Here is a 20573-nt window from a genome sequence, read left to right as displayed (position 1 = left end):
ACCCAAGCTTTCAAAAGCTTGATGTTACGAAACTAGCCCCAGATAAGTAGAATTTTAATATGGTAAGTGGAGAAGAAAAACTAGATGTTCTCATGTAGGTAAAGAGAGCGGTGATTCAGTTCCATAGAATGCTGGAGGAGGATTATACCGTCCCATTGTGGAATGTCAAATCATTTTCCTGTGAATCAATGCAAGTCTTCGGTCTTCGGTCGCGAGCCGGACGCTAATGTCATTCTCAGATACAGAGAGTGGGCTTTTTCATCTGGAGGAATGGTCGTTCCATGTTCTCTGAGAATATGAACCCTGTGGCTTTATTGTCCCTCTGCATTCCTAATGTTATTCTCAGATATAGAGTGTGGGCTTTTTGTCTGGAGGAATGTTCACTGAGAATTTGACCCCCATGTTTTTTTTTGCCCCCCCATGCATTTTTAATCTGGTCCTCAGAGAGAGTGGGCTTATCTTCTAGAGGAATGGTCCTTTCATGTTGATATAGAATATGCACCTTGTGCCCCCCCCTGCATTTAAAATTTTATTCTTAGTTACAGATGCCTGTATTCTGAAGTTGTTATGGGACCCAAGTTTAAAGTTGTAGTTTAAATGCATGTTTGGAGAGACAGATATGACACAAATCTTCAACATTGAAGGCTCAATTTACACCCAATATATTTGTGACTTTCTGAGATAATAGTTTTCTTCAACTTCAGAGCATGAGGAAACAACATATTAATAACATACATGTAAATGCAAACACCCAAACATGCAAAGATTAAGTACAATGTTAACAAAACTTTGACATTTTCGGCTTCCCTTAAGTTTAGCACAGAGTTTAATAGACCATGGCTCAGGTTTAGCTGGACTTCAGAATATGTTCCAGAGATTGAGTGGGCTTGTAAGTGGGAGGAACGCTCCTTCCATGTTCGCTGAGAATACTACCCTATGTGTTTTTATTTCCCCCCTGCATTCCTGTGTGCTTGGTAGAAATACCTAGCAACCTGGGAGGGAAATGTTTGGTGAAACACAACCCCATCCTGTTATGAACCTTCCTGATGCTATGTAATAGTAGTAGATATTTCCCATCCATACCAGTTTATATTAATGTATAATGCATGCTAAGTATGAACTGGTTGCAATTTCATGCACCCCTCTATGATTTGACATCCCAGCGTTAATCACAAATTTTCTTACCTATTTTCCTTTTTCAGACCGAAGAAATTCATGTTGAAAGGTTAAAACCAGGCTGATTTTTCTTACCTTTTTCCTTTTTTCAGGCCTAAGAAATTCATATTGAAAGGTTGAAAGAATTCTTAATTCTCTCTCCTATTTTCCTTTTCAGGCCTAAGAAATTCATATTGAAAGGTTAAGATAATTCTTAATTCTCTCTCCTATTTTCCCTTTTCAGGCCTAAGAAATTCACGTTGAAAGGTTACAAGAAGGCTTGGTTTGTGTTCCGTGACCTGCACCTTTCATATTACAAGAGCGAAGAGGAGAGGAACGGACAAGCTATCCAGAGAATCAACCTCAAAGGTAAGACAATTTTTGGCCTATGATTTACTCCGGTAATCGAAGCTCCTTGTCTTTTTTTTGTTCTTCATAGATGTAGACATAGGTTTACGGTCCAGACAAGGTTTTGTTAGATTCATGTCATTTGTTTCCATTTTAGGAAGCGATTGATGCTGAAGGAAATGTTTTGGTATCGAGACTAACTCCCAAGACTCACAGATTGTAGTCTGGAGTATAGACTAGGCATAGCAAGAGCAGGCAATCCATCATAGATAGGGTTTGTAACCATCTGTCAGGCAATTTTGCTTGTACTTTCCAATCACCTTTTTGTATATCATCAGCCAAGATGCAGAAAAATGTTATTACCCCCTGACATTGCTGAACGACAGTGGACTTAAAGGGAGAAGTACACCCAGAATATCAATAGGTTTTTAGATAGGATTCAAGTCCCTTATAAAGTTGATTCGAATGAATATATAAATATTAAACCAGCAAAATGTATTAGGATATCATTAGACTTAAATGAAGGAGGATAACAAGATTGCAGTATTTTAAAGATATGCATTATCTTTTGAACACATTCTAATGCACAACATGAACTTTTTTCAAATTTGTGAGCAAATTATGTTCATGAATTCACTCATTACTCTATATTTCATTATATCAAATCTCCTTTTTGTCCTTTTTTTTACCACAGTGAACATCTTTTATGAAAGTTCTCTCCCTTGTATTTTAAGTTACAGTGTTTTGTTTTTTTTGCATTTATTAACAAAAGACAAGACAAGAAAAGACTTTTGAAGATGAACTTTGCACTACTAAATTGTCTAAAACAAAACATAAGAAACCATGTGAGATATGCCGGTATTCACCATACACTACTCGTATGTGTGATCATTTGTTTTAGAGAGCAGCATGGATGCCTGGTCAGACCATCTAAACCAACATCTATTTACTGAACACATGAACGAGCTTTGGACAGATCTATTTTCAAACATAGTGCTCCGTAGGGAGCCAATCATTTTGACATTCCCATGTTTGACTCCTCCCTGGGGGTTACGCACTCTTTGCTGCTTGAAATGCGCTAACAAGCCCAGACATTTCGTTTAAGAAACTCATCTACAACAGAGTCATTTGGAGTGAAATTTTGAATATAGCACACCATGGGCTGAGCAGACAGACATGGCTAGATGCAAAAAGGCTGAATGTGCATTCCAAGAAAGTCTGATTGTTCAATGTACATTTCAAGACCAAAATTTTCAATGAATATTTCATGAAAATTGAATTTTTCAATGTACCTTCAAGATAATCAAATATTTCCATTTTGAAAAGAGACCCTTCAAACACAATGAGATATTCGGCTGAAAATTAATGAAACTGTCAAGATGGGGTAGAAGTTACATAGTTCTACAATTGCTTTTCCAATGTTTCCTTTGGGCGATTCTATGTACTTCAGACATTATGAATGCTCCTGAAATCAATTTTTCTAGTTCATATGAATGGTTGTATTGCTCTCAAATTATCATGGGTTGAGCAATCCATCAAGTGACGTTGAAAGTGGAGAAAAACGGGGACGGACATCCAAAAAAGATTTGTATTTTTTGGAATTTTCCCTTTTCTTCAACATAAATGAGAGATTGAATTTACTCCAATTTGTATTTAAGTCCTTCTTGCTAGGAGAGGATTATTAGCTGGGTAAGACATAGCTTGCTGTCCCATAGCTGTGGTTCATGTTCATTGCCTCCACTCGGTTAGAAGTAAGGAGATTGGAGCTCATATAGAGAATGAAATTGGCAATTCATGTGGAAAGTAGATGTGATGAAGAACAACACAAGATAAAGGGGTTGTTGGGGGGTAATAGGGTTTAAAGAGAGCAATGTTTGTGAAATGAGTTGTGGTATTGGTGGAGACAATGTCATGAATATGAAATGATAGAAAAGGTGCACAACATTGAACATCTTGTGACTGTTCAAAATGTAATATTATTACAGAAAAATTATTTGTTGATATTGCTGGTGCATTTATTTCATGTTCTGTTGTGTCACCAAATCTTATAAGAGAAAGGTATCTTGGAGAATTGAAAAGATGTCACATGTCATTTTTTATCAATTTTTCCATACCAAACAGTTATCCAAATTCATATGAATTAAAGAATAAGTTGTGCAATTGAAATTGTCTGGTTATTGAAGTAATGTGTACTGCTCACTCTAAAATGATACTGAAAGGCAGTATAGAAATGTTTCCATTTGTATTCTATTATTTAATATATTTAATTTATGCAGCAACGGACATGTAAAATGAATTTGATAATTCCCTTTAAGCCAATGCAGTATGAAAAGTCCAGCATTTCACAATTTTATTCTGGTGCAAAGTTTGTGTGCACTTTTTACATTGAATGTAGATGGGATCAGGGGAGCATTTCATGAAACAAATAGTGATTTTCACTGACTGTTTGTTATAAGCTACTGAAATCCTTGCATCTGATTGGCTCAGAGCAAATTAGACAGTGAAATATTACAGACAAGCTGCTCCACGAAACCCTCCCCTGTATGGTATGTGCATTGGGTCTATATGAAGGAGATAAAAATGCAGTATTCAATTTTCATTTGTTATCAAATGTCTTTATGAAATCAGGAATAAGTAAATTTTCATTTTTTTATCAAATGTCTACATGAAGCCAGGAAAAAGTCACTTTTAATTTCTTGTGTAATACCTATGGGAATGCAGTAGCCAATGTTCATTTTTGTTTTTTTAAATATCTTTGCAGGTTGTGAGGCGTCCCCTGATGTAAGCATAGCAGCTGAGAAGTTCTGTATCAAACTCCTCTCTGTGTCACCAGAAGGAACGCAAGAACTTATCTTGAGATGTGACTCGGTAAGTTATATCATTTTCTTCTTATATTTGTTTATTCATTTGGTATTCTTTAAACAGGGTAGCCCTGTCAGAAGTCAAATACTCTATAGAATCCTAAATATTTTGGGGGTTTATTATAATAAGGTCCTACCTCTAGGTATTGCCTTCAAAACTACCATTAACAATTATCTCAATTTATTCCTCAAATTTATATTCTAATAATGTTATTTTTAATTAAAATTATGTCTCACCTTCTAGTAGGACCTTCAAAACTTCTCTATTGAACCTCATGTACAAATGAAAGGACACATTACTTATAACTCCATCCTCCTACCTAGGCCATTCAATTACATATAAAATTGGTTTCTGAATTGGATTTTAGCTGGCAGTATTGTTTATTTACATTTTTAAAGTAGAAATTTTGTTGTCCTGCAAAAACAAGGTCTTGCATTTTAGTCCATGACTTTGATGGATTCATATACTGTGATGGTGGATTTTATTATAATGATTCATCATGAATGTCTTGCAATTTGTTTCTCTCATTGAATTTAAGCATGGAACTTGAATTTCTCCTTTAGTATCATCGGAAATGAAATGTCCATTGTAGCGATTTTGGCTGCTTATTGGCAGATCTTCCATTTAACAATTGTTTACAATTAATCCTTGTTCAGAAACGCTGGCCTAAGGGTTGATTAAATAATTAAGAGTCAGAACTTGCTTGTTAGTCAGTTTCACAGCCACATGTATTTTTTTTCAAATTTCATACAATGTATTCAAAAGTTGCAGCATATATTTCTTCACATGAAAATTACTTTAGTTTGACAAAAAGGATGATGAATTCTTACATATCGAGCATGATTCCAAGCATTTTATATGTGTATGTAATCCCACGGTATTGTAAGTCTATTTCATTCTGTCTATGTGCATATATATTTGTAATTTTGTAAACCTGATGTGATAGGAATTTCCTACACAGGACAATAAATACATTCAATTCAATTCAATAATAAACTTCAATGTGCTGATGTGTGACTGTATTTAAATATACTGTATTTCTAAAATAAAAACTATGTGTAATTACATATTAATACCAGTTGTAGTAGTGTAAGGTTTCTTAACTGTGAATCTTGATCACATGATCATAGGTTGAACATGAGCGTGAATGTCATTTGACGAGACATTAATCTTCATATCACCTCTATTTCACCTCTTCTAGGTGATGTTAATGGGTACCTAGTAGGAAGAAATTCCTCGAATGTTTGGGTTCCTTTACATGGTAGCTAGGCAAGAGCTTGGGTAGCAATGTTGTACATTGTATCTCAATCCAATGAAACATGAGTAGTGTAGTTGTAGCAGTGGAAGTAGTAGTGGTGATAGCGATGGGGGAAATAGTGGTGGTAGTGGTTAAGTGGTAGAACTGGGGAGCGTGTCATCAACATTTTCATCCGACAAGTAGTCAGATCTGACATCTTTCCATGATTTTGATTGGTTGAGAGGCACTGTTCCTATGGTAACTGTTGGATAAAATGGGACTTGTCAGATAAAACATCTGACAAGTCCTTTCATGAAATGCCCTCCTGGTTCTACTGCAGGAGGAGGAAGAGAAGAGGAAGGAAGTGGAAGGGGAAGAGGAGGAGGAGGATTTGAAGGCGTGTGTGTGTGTGAGAGAAAGGGGGTGGATATAATGGAGTAGTGGTAGTAAAGTGAGTAGTTTTTGTTGCACTTAGAAGTGGTGGTAGTGACATTGGTAGGACCAATAGTGGTCATAGTTGTAAGCAGCATGGTTCAGACCATAATCACCATCCTCAACAACATAAGTTTATCAATCTTTATTTAAGTCATCATTAAAAAGATTGTTATCACTCTCTATATAACAGGAGGATCAGTACGCCAAGTGGATGGCAGCGTGCCGACTGGCGTCCAAGGGCAAGTCAATGGCCGATAGTACATACCAGTTGGAGGTTGAGGAGATCAAGGCCTTCCTTAGCATGCAGCACAGTAACAAAGATGGCAGGGCCCCCATCATACCCACGGACATGCCCGAGATCAAGCCGGAAAACTTTGTCAGTGCACGGGTCCTCAAGAAGTACAAGGCTAAAGACGTAAGTTCAAAGGCTACCTGAAGTTCATGACAAACTTTTGGTATACACTACCTGCAAGTCTGTTTGATTAATTTTTTTGTCTTCCTGTATATGCAACTAAATGTCAACTAATACAGACAACTTTGCTTAAGTCAAATCTTTTGGCATCACAGAAATCTTTCCAACTTAAGAAAGGTTTATAGTACAAGTTTTGCATGATCTTGGTCCTGTTCAATAAAGGCTTCAAAAACGAGTTCAGTATTAGGCAATCAAATCGAAGGCAGTTGCTTAAAACTGTTATATAAAAAAACTTATGCAATGGGCCCCAGAAGCTAGTAAATTTATTTGACTTGGCCAATATTCTACTCATGGAAGGTGAACTTATGCAAGTTTATCCATGTCTTAGTAGGCCTCGAAATTGCTTCTAAGGAAATAGATTGTTGTGAACCCCCCCAAAAAAAAAATAATGATGAATTTGTCATTATGTAGAAAAAAGTTGAAATCAATTTTTTTCTTAAAAAGAGAAATTCATGGAAAAGAAAAAGTGGAAATAAAATTATTATTCCAAATGAGAACATTATGGAATAGAAAAAAAAGGAAAAATAATGTTCATTTTACTTTGAATTTTTCTCAAGTGAGTTCAGACTGTAATTTCAACAATTGTAATAATCATAATAATGATCTGGTTTGGCAAAATTTAATCCAATTTATCTTCTTTTTCCTTTGTGAACTAGATTGCAAAGAGCATCTTAGACGCACACTCAGGATTACAATCTCTGTCGCTGGTTGATGCTAAGCTGAAATACATCAAAGCATGGCAGGCACTTCCAGAGTACGGCATCACATTCTTTGTAGTACGCACTCAAGGCAGCAAGAAAGATGTAAGTCGCTAAACCCAACATTCTCAAACTTACTGGCATCAAAAAGTTGAATAATTAGCACAAGTACAGTGTCCAAACTTGATGACAATGTTTTTTTAGTATGGTACACATTTCTCATAGACCCATCTTACTAGTTCTACTACTACAACTCTCATTTGTGCTCTGTGGCACATGGTAGGAAAGGAATAATCTTTTTTAGGGACTTTTTTTTATATTGGCCTTTCATTTTTTTGCATTGTCAAATTTTTTATTCAAAGGATGAATGAAAGTATGAAATAAAGAAAACATTTAAATGTCACAGAGTCAGCACTGAGCTGCTATATTGCAGAGTGCAGGTGATACTGTCAGGGATCTTCATCTTCTCATAGATTTTTCTTTGATTTCATGTTTGTGGTGATCACCTCAATTGTGTCTATTTATGGAATTTGATAGGTGATTTGGGCAGCAATAAGTCACCCTCACATATTTTCCAATGCTGAGTAGAGCCTAGCCAGATTTATCTCAGGCATGAAATCTCAGTGAGTTAATAAAGCTAGGTAGATTTTGATCTCCCTTTGGGTATATTCATGTTAGATGATGGTTTTATAGTACTTTCACCCCTCCAAATCGTCCAAAATTCAAAACATTCCATGGGTATTGAGAACATTTCCTTGCATATTATCGTAAAACAAAGTTATTCTGATTTGAACAATGTTAAGAATGTGGAATTCCCATCCTTCACCCTTTCCAGATGTGAAAACATTAATAATGATAATATACCAACATTAAAAGGAAAATGTATATCACTATGAAATGTGTCACTCTGCATTCCATGGTGTAATTAGGAAAGATTATTCACACATCTAAAATTTTCATATTCTGGGGAGTGTTTCATGAAACTAATAGTGATTTTTACTGACAAATTTTCTATTAGCCAATCAGATAAAAGGATTTCAGTAGCTTATAACAGTTTGTTCCATGAAATGCTCCAATGATGATGTGAACATGGCATTCCAATCTTCACCTTCTATCAATTATAATGGACATTATGGATATCATATACCATCCAGGAATGTATGTAATGAGGCATGATCTGAATGATGTAGTTGTCTGGGTTGTATTAAGACCATGCTATTTACATTTGATAATGGTATGCCATTGTAAAGTTCTGTGATGGTGTCTACAATGTTCCTTTTCTTTATTGCTATTTGGTTACCATACGGTTATTTAGCAAACCTGATAGAATGCTTTGCAATCTATTTTCATTCTTTATCATTTCATTCATTAATTCATTCATTCATTCATTCATAAATCCATCTTTCCATTTATTCATATATCCATCCATCCATCCATTCATCCATCCTTACTTCATCCATTGATGCATGCGTCCATTTATTCATTCATTCGTTCATCCATTCTTCCGTTCGTCCGTCCGTCCAACCATCCATCCATCCATCCAAACATTCATTCATGCATTCCTTCCCTAAATTATTTATTTATTTTGAAAATATTTCACTGCACAAATCAGTATGGTCCTTGAACCCCCCTGAGCAAATCAGACATGGCATTTCTTGTTTTGATATCATCAGCGAAACGAATATGTAAGGAAAATCCTGCTAATTGGAACTTCCTTTTATATGAGTCAACGTGTCGATTGATTGGGATAAATGAAGCTCAAATTATGCCATGTCATTACAAGCTAGTAGCATGCCTAATACTGATATACATTTATTTTCATCACGTTATTATGAATTTAAGACCACATGATTTCCTCTTCACAAAAAATATTAGTTTTCCATTTGCTGAGCCATATTTCTCTTTTCGCTTCTAGAAAGTGACGTCTGTGGTTTTTCATAGAGTTATGAATTATAAGATTGACAAATATCAGAATCATAACCATATTTTATCCTTGATTTGGGAAATGTTAATTAGATATTTTTCCCCCTTAGTGTCAAAGGAAATAAAAGTAGTAACATAATTGATTCCATATTAATGGGTAAGATAAATTGTTTAAAGGGACTTGATGGTTGTTTGAGTTGGCCTTTGTGAAGTTCAAATTGTGTGAAATTTTATGAAAACTTTGAATGCATTGAAGGTAAAATTGATTGATAATAAAATTTGATTTATTCACTTTGTCCTCTTGATTTGTTTGGACAAGAAATGAAAGGACTTTGTTACATTCCAGTGATCCTTTTCATAAAGGTTTACAATTCTGTTGTAAACTTTGCCATAAATTTCAATGGATACCTTGATTTGATTGACTGCTGTGTACTAAACATGGTAGTTTTTATTATGGCAAAATTACCATGATTCTATAAAATCCTTTAGAAGACAAGCAACAGAATAGGGCTTTTTCCTTCCATTCATATCATTATTTTAATCGATTTAATCTTGCCAATGAAATTATTTAACACAATATCATTTTTCGCATGACAATTTGCCCTTTGTTAATTTTTGGAATATGAATATTATATCTAAATGCTGTTTAAACTGACAGGAACTACCTGGTTTGGTCATTCTGTGACTGTTTATTAATGCAATATATTAATATTCAAATGTTATTCAAATTGACAGGAACTGCTCGGCTTGGCTTACAACCGGATGATCAAGATGGACATCAACACCGGTGATCTCCAGAAGACATGGCGCTACAGCACGATGACTCATTGGAATGTAAACTGGGAAACGAGAGAACTCATCATCGGGATGGAGGACGGGGAGATCGGCGTGAACTGTCTGACCTGCGATTGCAAGATCGTCCACGAGTACATCGGTGGATCCATCTTCTTGGCGCTGCGCAAACAGGACAAGAATCAAGTCAAGGACATGGCCATGTTTGCCAAGCTCACAGGAGGTTCAGAGACGGGCGTCCTGGAATAGACGATTCTTCTTTCCTCATCTCTTGAAGGAAGAGAGCGCTAGCGAATCAGTGGTAGTGGTGGTGGACGTTGAAATACGTTGATGGGAAGGACAAGAAATAAGCTACTGCTTCATGATGACACATTAACACGCCTTAGGTAGTACAAAGCGAAACGTCTAAAAGGGCATTTCATTTATGCGAGAACACTGGATGCATTGGTGATTAATTGAAGGGTACGGACTACGGAATATGGCTGTGAGGCACGGGTGAAACAATCTGGACCGTATTCCTTTTACAAGGCAGAGTAGAAATACACAATGGTAACCTGGGAGCGAAGTACGTAGATTGTTCAGAAATGGGGCACTATCTTATCCACCTTGGTTGTTGGTTTCTTCCTTGGCTTCCCACCTTCAAAGCACACTGCCGTTGGTCCCTCCAAGCAGCTTTCACTTCTTCCATCTGTGGTGATCTATCATCATTGTTGGTCAACCTTTGGTCAACCTTGTGGTCAGCCCTTGCCTACTACTGTCATAGATGGAAAGCTATGATTAAGGAAGAATGTCAAGAAATGGTTATGTAAACAGAGGTGAATCATCACCCAAGCTCTGTGATGGATCTAACTGGTTTGGTTTGTCCAAGGACAGAGATCATATTGGTGCCCAGCTGTTGTTTCCGAACGACTCAGCAATCTTTTGTTTTTTTTGTACAAACCTCTTTGCAATAACTGTAATTATGCCTGAGAGGTAATTTAATTAATTGGAATGCTTGATGTATTTGATAATGGAGACATTTTTTATAAATATATATTTTCTTGGAAAATTCGTCGAATGGATGTTTTACTTTGTCATTTTCGAATTCTCATGTATTAATTGCAAGGTTTTATATACATTTTCCCCTCTTTCCTAATAGGCTTTTAGTCAGCTTGTAAACAGCCAATACATTTTTACAGAAAATTTTGCCCGTTAATATCATTATGGTTCACAACTTTTATGTACATAGATATATCTGTATATATTTATATATAATGAACTTTATATGCTTAGAATCAAGTCTCCTTTAATACACTCATTTACCCTAGATGGTGCATTATGTGTTTTATTTATTGTCGGAAACCCACCCTATTCCCCGAGTCTACAGCAACTGATAGCAACATTCTCCCGCATGCTGCTTCTCATACCTATCCAATGTTGTTATCATCATCATGCATTTATCTTAAAGTTCATATTCTTAGACCCCTTTTAAGATGACACCCAATAATGTCACCCTCATTAACATTTACCCAGTCCCATTGTATTTGAATATATTTTCATAAATTGCAACTACCATAGGTTGATACAAGTCTGAATGTATATAAAATGTACATAGTTAAGTAAGGTCTATACATGTCTGTATTATTCTGTACAAGTCCAATGATATACCTTTTAAAGCATGTATGTACACTATGGAAATACACAACTGGAAATTGATTGTATTTACAAGATTTCTATGCTTGCTTTGTTATACAGAAATATATGAACATGAGAAATACTCACCATTTTTTCGTCAAGAGTATGTACTACATGTATATCCTTGTTTATTTATATATGATTAGTTATGCTTGTGAGAAATGATAACAGTCTTATTCCTACCCTTATTCACCATGTTTAGCCCCATGAATAAACAATGTTGACACTATCCCTGTTTTTGTGTACTCTGCCTATTCTATGACCTGTGTACTCAATTACCCAACTCACCACAATCTGCTGAAAATATTACAATTCATCGCAGCTTCTTAATTTCTAATATTAAGCGTCATATATTTTATATCACATAATTGCAACTCTCAGAGAAGCAGAACGGATATATTGCAGAGGAGTCACTGTTTCTTGATGGGCCATTTTTGGTCACCAAAATTATGACAAATCTTGATTTTAATTAGTTGTAAATCTAAAAATTGTAGAGATTTAGTTTTGATTTTAAAGGTTCAAAGGTTTAGTCAGCTATCTCCAATATAGCAGGTTCATGGTCAGAGGTCAAAAGAAGTGGGTCACGTGTGTGACTCACACATACGCATGATTTTGAAAATTCAATATTGTGAATTTCCTGTGAATTTCAAATTGAAATTTAAACTTTCAAAAATCATCAATTAGTTATAATTCTTTGATTTTTTTTATTTATAACTAACTAAAGTCATGTTTGTCACAATTTTTGTCACACGCATGACCTTGAATGGCCCTGATGTTGATATAGCATCATTAGACTATAACACTCAATTGCAGAACCAGAACAAGGTTTATTCCCAAGGAATGAACACAGGGAACACAAATTTCAGTACAAAGACAATTTTTCAAACCATTCTGAGCCTGGAAAACATATTCCTTACTAAATCTTTAGATGGGTTGAGCCCTCCACACTGACTACAGTTGTCAATACTGGACCTTCAATTGATATCACTTAAATGAGAGAGTTGTGTTTTATTTCACAATTACAGTGCTGGATTATGTCTTTATTACAACGATGTACAGATATTCTTGCTTCCACTGAATTGTGATGACAATGTAGTCCCCATTTGTCATTCTCGTCCAGATAATTCTTTTTGTTTGATTTAGTCTGTAAAATCATGGTATTTTCAGGTTTTATTTTTTTATACATTTTTGCTCTTCAACTTATACCATTTCTTGTTATATAAAAAGGGAATGATGGTCAAGAAATATGAGAACTACATAGGAATGGATGTTTCTATTTCATGAAGAATAAATTCTCTGAGGATACTCTGTGCTGTGTATCATGTTACTATTTGAAACCTGTTTAGTCCTGAATTCCCATGTGCATAATTCAGGTAATAGTTATTACCTCATACACAACGTCATAACTTTATTTTGAAAAAAGTCCATATTGGCTTACAGAAATATAATCTTCAAAGTATTCATAATACACTGGGCGTCTCTCAAGATTCTCTTGTCTTTAAAATTTTGTTACTTTTAATCTGAATGGTTAAGTCAAATATTGATTTAACAATAAAGGAAGAGATTGAAAATGTGCCAAACAAATCATGCACCCACCTCTGTCTCGCCTTCACATGGCTTTGTAGAGGATTTTTTCCCATTTCCCTATTTTTTTTATTCTTGAATTTAGTAAAATATTTAATGAAAACCCCTGTACATTTTTACAATGTTGAGCGGATTTGTTAAAGTGAACATTTGCATGGTGATGATAATTTTTTTGTTTTTATTTTTTTCTGGGTTAAACTTTGTTATTTTAAGTCAAACCCGAATGAGGCGAAATAAAACTGGCTGTAGTATCTCATTTCTCCATGAATTTGTAAATGTTTGTGTTTTGTGTAACTGTCTTTAGAGTGTCGGTTGTTTCTGAGTATAATCATGGTTAAGGTCTGGCGTAACTGGGTTAGCAAATGTGAAAAATCTGTATGTGCTGCTATAGGCAAGGATGTAGTCAAGGCTGGCTTTGAGGCCAGATTTTGCCTGCCTTGGCCAAGGCCCAAGTCTCCTGGACTATCTCCCTGGTTTAATATGGGGTCATTGTTTTACAGGTCATTGTTTTACAGGTCATGATTTGTCAAATTTTGCTTGCCATGTGTATGTAGAAGTCATGGTTTTACCTATGTGGACCATTGTGATGAATATAGATGTGAGGTATTCTCATACCAATGGTTTTAGTTCATCTACATTACATGTAGGCTAACTGAGATCATATTGTTATGGAGTGCAATTTGTTACCTAATTCATCAAGAATAGAATGCAATAGCTTTGCTATCTGTAGTGAGAAATTTTAGATGAAAGCTAGCATTCCATATATAAGTGTCCATCCAAAATCATAGCTCTTCTCCCGCCTATGCTCTATAATAATTGTATCCCCCGAACAGAGTTCGGAGGATACTATGGATTTGGCCTCGTCGCGCCGCCGCTGCGTCCGCCGCAGATTTCCTTGTGAGCGCTCTATCAGCTGCATTTCTTCTCCGATTGTCTTCAAATTTGGCATGAAGGTTGAGTATGGTATAGCGAAGAAGCCTATTGATATTGGTGTGGGCGGAGGTCACATGGTAAGGTCAAAGGTCATTTACAGGTCAACATTAAAGTTTACATGCAAGACTCTAATGACACCTAACTCCGCAACCGTAAGTCACTTTTCAACCAAACTTGGATGATAGATGGACTTGGGGAACCTGCATGTTATGCTGCAGTCAGAGGTCACATGGTAAGGTCAAAGGTTATTTTCAGGTCAACATTAAAGTTTACATGCAAGACTCTCTTATGCAGGCCTGTGAAATCTCCGCTACTTAGATCCGCTATTTTAAGACTGATTTCAATTTCCGCTTTTTTCCTGTGTTCCATTTCCGTTTTTTCTAAGTCAAAATTCCGCTATTTTATCCAAAACGGCTGGAAAACAAGTCTAGGTAAATGGATGCGAGCAGAATGTGTGTGTTGCTACCCTCTACGTTCGTTGGTTACGTACGCGAGTGAATGAACCATCAGTTCACGTGTTCGGGATGTTTACGAAGTGTTTTGAACTTTCTGACTTTGGAGTTTGGACTTTGTTTATATTCTTGAACCATTGGAAATATTTCTATGACTTTCAAAATGTCTGTTGAACATAAATGTGATCGTTCAGAAAGGGTCGCCTTTGGATACCGATGAAGATAAAAAGTGCAGCGACATTTCTAATCCGTGGAAATGGTCCTGGATGGAATACACCGTGAATCGTGATGGGCATATGCAGCGGCTTGGCGATAGTAAGGTAAATTTTCAGATTTTTCCGCTATTTTTTTGAAACCCCACTCACAGGCCTGCTTATGACACCTAACTCCGCAACCGTAAGTCACTTTTCAACCAAACCTGGATGGTAGATGGACTTGGGGGACCTGCATGTTATACTGCAGTCAGAGGTCACATGGTAAGGTCAAAGGTAATTTTCAGGTCAACGTTAAAGTTTACATGCAAGACTCTTATGACACCTAACTCTCCAACCGTTAGTCACTTTTCAACCTAACCTGGATGGTAGATGGACTTGGGGGACCTGCATGTTATACTGCAGTCAGAGGTCACATGGTAAGGTCAAAGGTAATTTTCAGGTCAACGTTGAAGTTAACATGCAAGACTCTCTTTCTCTGCAACCATAAGTCACTTTTCATCCACTCATGGATGGTAGATGGACTTGGGGGACCTGCATACTAGGGTAATTGTCGCCATGATAATTGTATTTTTTGGTCAAATTTTTTGTGTGAGCTCTATATATCGCAATGACGGATGACGCAGTGGGTTCGGGGGATACATGTGCTCGGCCGTGCGACCCGCCGAGCATCTCTAGTTATGATATGAATCAAAACATGGATACATCTAAATATTGTGGTGATAATAGATATTACAATTTATTACTGCTATACAATAATATCATTACATGCATTCTGAAATACAAAACACTGTAAAAGATTGCACATTCTAATGACAAAGTAACAATGCATCATTTCAACGCTTCTACTTTTCCATCAGGATATCAGACAATCCTGTCTTATCAGGACCATGTTTCATAAATCTTATTACATTTTAAGGCAAACTTGCTCATGGCCAATCAAACATGCCTGGTAGCTTGTAACTAGTTTTATGAAACAGGTCCAAAATTCAAAGAGCTGCCAACTGTTGCATAATTGGAATTCTTTACAAAATATGACAGAGTATCAAGCTTGGGCTGAAAAGAAAAAAAGAAAGTGGCAAAAGGGCTATTTTCGTCGTAATACGTGTACCGGTACACATGCTTTCGTTTTCTGCTCGAGCAGAGATTTACATGAAACCTAGACCCCACAAGAAGTTTTGGCAATAGCATGATGACAGTTGTAAAAATAGGGTTAATAGATGAAAGATACAGAGGTTGGCAGCTCTGAAACTGACATGCCAAGGGGGGGAGGGGTTTGGATGATCAGTCATTAATCACAGTCTCGTTAGATGAGGTAATTGTAACCTCAAACTAATTCAATATAGCTTAAAGATATTCAAATTTAATTATTAGTTTGAAATTAATAAAATATGAAATAATATTGTAAAAAAAATATATTAAGCTTAGCTTTGTTTTATAATTTGTATAACTTAACCCAACTTTCCATGGAAATTTTTTTTTTTTAATTATTAATCTGGCACCTCATGACAGTCATTGTCTATAGGCTTACAAAGATGTAATGGAGATATAACTGATTGCCACTTTTGTTTTCAAAGATGAGGTCTGCCTGTATAAGTGCCATGTTGGTATTAATAACATTCTGGTCTTGTATAGTGCATACCACATTACCGACTTGCCATAATGTCTCTATGCGCTTCCAAAAGGACTTTGGATTTTAGCAGCAAAGATCCTCACACCAAGCCATGAAGCTCACATCACAAGTGTGTTACATGACATTTCTTTACAAGCTCTAGTGTTACAGATGCTTAAACAAGACAAATCACATATTCTACCTCAACATGATCCCAGCTGTATGCCATTTGCTTTGGTTTTGAAAATGTGAATAGACCTAGTATAGAATTCTGAAATGGTTTTCTTTTGTTAATACTTCTGCACTATCTCTTCTATCATCATACAAAGTAATATTTAGACACCTTAGCAGCAAGATATTAAATAGCCATGGACAAGCCTACTTTCGTTGAGTCGTTTAAACCATCTCTCAGATCACCAATTCAAGTGATATTTAAACTCCTTGGTTTCATTTTGTGAATGAACTGGTATAGAATTTTAAAACAGTCTGCTTTTGTTGAAACTTCTGAGCCCTCTCTTGAATATCCAAAACATATTTAGATTCCTTGACCTAAATAGGCTAGTGTAGAAATCTGAAACTGTCTGCTTTTGTTGATACTTCTACACCATCTCCTGTGTCATCATATTGAGTAATATTTAGACAACTTAACATCAAGATGTGAATAGTCTCATACAAGTCTGCTTTCATCGAGTCTTTTACTAAACCGTCTAGATAACCATATCTAGTCATATTTAGACTCCTTGGTTTCACGTTGTTGTGAACGAATTGGTATAGAATTCTCAAACCGTCTGCTTTTGTTGAAACTTTTGAGCCCTCTCTTGAATATCCAAAACACATTTAGATTCCTTGGTTTCCATGACCTAAATCATCTCCTGTATCACATCAAGTAATACTGTCTGCTTTTGTTGATACTTCTACACCATCTCCTGTGTCATCACATTGAGTAATATTTAAGACAGCTTAACGTCAAGATGTGAATAGCCTCATACAAGTCCGCTTTCGTCAACTCTTCTCAGCAATCTCTCAGATCACCAGTTTTGTTGATATTTCTAATCCTTTTCTTGTATCATCACATATTCATATACCTTGGTATCAAGATGTGAATAGACTAGTGTAGAACTCTGAAACAGTTTGCTTTCGTTGATATTTCTGAACCATCTCTTGGATTCTCTGCCGCCGTCTTACATGAGGAGGGGAATACCTGGATGAACAGAATAAAAAAAGAAAATTATTGAACTTACTTACAACCAACTATGAATTCTGAAGACTATAATAAAATGTAATAAATTATTCTTCATGTTAATAATTAGGCGTTTTAGTGTGTGCCTGTTATCCAAGCTCCATTAGGGAAGCTACAAATTTATGCAGAGGTTAGAGGTTCAAGTCTTGGTCACGTTTTTTGGATGGCAAAGTTATTGATAACATCTGCAAAGACTCACACACATACAAACCTTTGTATTGATAGTTTTGTAATAATTAACCAATTTTAAGGGAAACTAACTTCAAATATAAAAAAAAGATCATCACTCTGAATGTCATTAGACAATATATAGATCCAGATAAAATACAAGTGACAGTAAAGAAGCAAATTTTCATTTCATTTCATTAATTGGTTTCTGCAAATTTTTCATCAACTAATTAACCCCCCAAAAATACAAGCAAATCAATGAACAAACTTGTATTTTCTATGACATATCAATTTCAAGGTGGCAGGGCTTGTCACTATAAGCATAGCTTGACTGCGTGACAGCCCTGAATGATTTGAAGTACTTACTTTTCACTTTCTAATCTTTTCCTATTGCATGTATTGACTACCGTCTGTCTGACAAGAGTGCCTAGTGTTCTCCTACTCACAACCATACCATCAACCAATGGGATCGCTAGTGTACAACTGGAAATAAAACACACCAATACATGACAAGATATTAATAATAATTTTGACAAGATCACGGCCCTGTCTTTTTTGTTGTCACAAATGTCAATGGAAAATGCAAGAAATCTATGAATCAAAGCTCTCAACCAATAAAATTACTTTATTTTTGTAGCTTGCAACTGAAGGTTGGTTTGGGATTGGACAATGCATTGAATAAATTATGAATTATTGATATAGCGACTGACCATCCAAGGTAGACACAAAATGCAAACTTTACAAGCGGGGTCTAATAAACACATTGTGCTTCCATGGGAATCAAGTTTTAGTGGTCATCATTGGAAGGTGGCTGCTTTTGACTGTATATTGCATTACTTTTGAAAATTATTTTTGTTTGTCAAAGCATGCTCACAAATTTGGCTTCATATTGTATACATGTAGTATGGGTTTAGCAGTTACTGATGTCTCAGTCAATAAATGGTCTCATTCCCATCCCCTTACCTGCTTTGTATATGAATCCGGAAGAGTCCACTCTTGAGTAGGTGAATATAGATGATCATAATGGAGGGTTCAGGTGTCTTGCTAAGTGAGTTGTTGCTGGTTGTCAGGTTTTCAGAGCCTGTACTTGTCTTGTGAAGTAGATCGGCTGTAAGAAAGGAATGGTGGATTATTTCATTTGATCACGAACAAGATCTTCAATTTCACAACTTCCAATAAGAACAATAATGTTCTGTCCTTGTACAGTACTTATCACTGCCAATGTCTTTTGGCATATTGACTGCTCATTGTAGGAATACCTCACAGAGAGTGAAGGCATTGTTGCAGGAAGGTCTGAACAATGGCTAATGACTAAGCCTGCCTTACATTATGCGATTGGAATACTTAGTGCTATGGCCGGTTTTAGTCCTAGTCAATAGTATAAAGGCCAAGAATTGCAGTGATATCAAACTGATTACTGCGAGTCTTTGAATGGTATCGGATTCAGCCCTCTCCGTCTTGAATGCTGAAATTTAAAGTGATTTCAGATGAACTCTGTAGACCTCAGTCCAATACAATATACAATTTGTGATTCCATGTTAAAACAATCTTAGTGCAATTTCTATTAAAATCTAGTGGTATTAGACCAAATGGGCAGTAGATCAACTGCTGTAGCTCAAGCAAATATAAACCTGGGGAGCGTTTCATCAACATTTTTGTCCGACAAGTTCTCGGGTCTGACAACTTTCTTGGATTATGATTGGCTGAGAGGCACTGTTGCCACAGTAACTGTTGAATAACACAGAACTTGTCGGATAAAACATCTGACAAGTCCTTTAAATGAAATAGGTGGGCTTAAGACTCGGCTTACCAAGAGGAAAGGTCTGATGATCTTCAAAGTTCTCCAGCCATACCACCAGCACCTTGAGCTCTGGAGGAGTGGCATTGGCTCCCTTGGTGGAGAACTTCCTGGATGGACGCTCCAAGGAGCCTGCCAGGGATCCAGCCAAGGAGCTGTTGTTACTGCTGGACCCACTGGCCTCCAGGTCTGCTGGACGCTGCTGCTGCTGACTCCCCTGGGTGGCGGAGGACTGGGGGTGGACATGGTGGGGTTCCTCGGGGACCGGGGAAAGGACAGTGGCATCTAGAAAATAGGAATAAACACACTCATTAAGAAATACAATAAATTTTAAGGAGTATCTTAGAATATCATCATCTGGAGCTCTCTCTTTGAAAAGGGTTGCAATTAAATGCCTCCGACTTCTCATGCATTTCCTTATTCTAGCTAGTCAATGATAAGGAACAAAACAAGTCTTGATATCATCTAATAAATTGCTGGGTTATAGATAGATATAAAATATATATGAATATATATACAAAGAGATAAATTCTTTTAAGAAGAACCATACTCTTTGCCTGTTGAATATATTTTTATATGGAAATCATTCCTCACATATTTTACTTCAATCAATACGTTTTCCTATAGAAGTATCAATCAGGATCATTATTCTAAACATACATGTTTGTTAAATCCACCAAGTATTTTCCCAACTCTTTCTGATATATAGGAAATTAAAAAACCCAGCACAATGGTATGATTGGGTTCAAAGGTTAACTAAAGCCTGGGATGAACAGGAGATGTATAATGGAGAATGACAACAACAACAGAGACTTTTTGATGAAGAATTTTACCATCATTTGGCGCTACTTTGCTGTCATCTTCAGTTGGTACAACGAATGCAATCTCTGATGAAAAGTCAGCAAAGTAGAGAACTTGTTTTTTCCCACTGTATAGACTACCTCCATGGTTCAGTTCTTCCCTAACATTACCTGGGAA

At 36.2% G+C, this 20573-nt stretch overlaps 2 protein-coding genes across 5 annotated transcripts in view; one reads left to right on the top strand and one right to left on the bottom strand.

The window, feature by feature from the left end:
- The window catches only part of LOC121418419 (fermitin family homolog 2-like), an 81019-nt gene extending 67583 nt beyond the window's left edge, over positions 1–13436 (top strand). For all 4 annotated transcript variants that reach the window (XM_041612269.1, XM_041612267.1, XM_041612266.1 and 1 more), the window contains 5 exons: positions 1400–1524; positions 4265–4371; positions 6228–6452; positions 7166–7312; positions 9866–13436. In XM_041612269.1, the coding sequence (XP_041468203.1) occupies positions 1400–1524; positions 4265–4371; positions 6228–6452; positions 7166–7312; positions 9866–10171 (910 nt within the window). In that variant the 3' untranslated portion in view covers positions 10172–13436. The remainder of the gene's footprint in view (positions 1–1399; positions 1525–4264; positions 4372–6227; positions 6453–7165; positions 7313–9865) is intronic.
- A 2058-nt stretch (positions 13437–15494) lies between these two features.
- Positions 15495–20573, bottom strand: part of LOC121418418 (ral GTPase-activating protein subunit beta-like) — a 43035-nt gene continuing 37956 nt past the window's right edge. The window contains exons 23-28 of the mRNA XM_041612264.1: positions 20429–20566; positions 19608–19880; positions 18761–18905; positions 18164–18280; positions 17492–17590; positions 15495–17252 (exon numbers count right to left, since the gene is read on the bottom strand). Coding sequence (XP_041468198.1) covers positions 17111–17252; positions 17492–17590; positions 18164–18280; positions 18761–18905; positions 19608–19880; positions 20429–20566 — 914 coding nt within the window. The 3' untranslated portion in view covers positions 15495–17110. The remainder of the gene's footprint in view (positions 17253–17491; positions 17591–18163; positions 18281–18760; positions 18906–19607; positions 19881–20428; positions 20567–20573) is intronic.

This window comes from Lytechinus variegatus, chromosome 7 (genome assembly GCF_018143015.1).
Source record: "Lytechinus variegatus isolate NC3 chromosome 7, Lvar_3.0, whole genome shotgun sequence".
In the NCBI taxonomy this organism is placed as follows: domain Eukaryota; kingdom Metazoa; phylum Echinodermata; class Echinoidea; order Temnopleuroida; family Toxopneustidae; genus Lytechinus; species Lytechinus variegatus.
The sequence above is the reverse complement of the archived record's forward strand: the minus strand, read 5'-3'. Positions and strand labels throughout refer to the sequence as shown.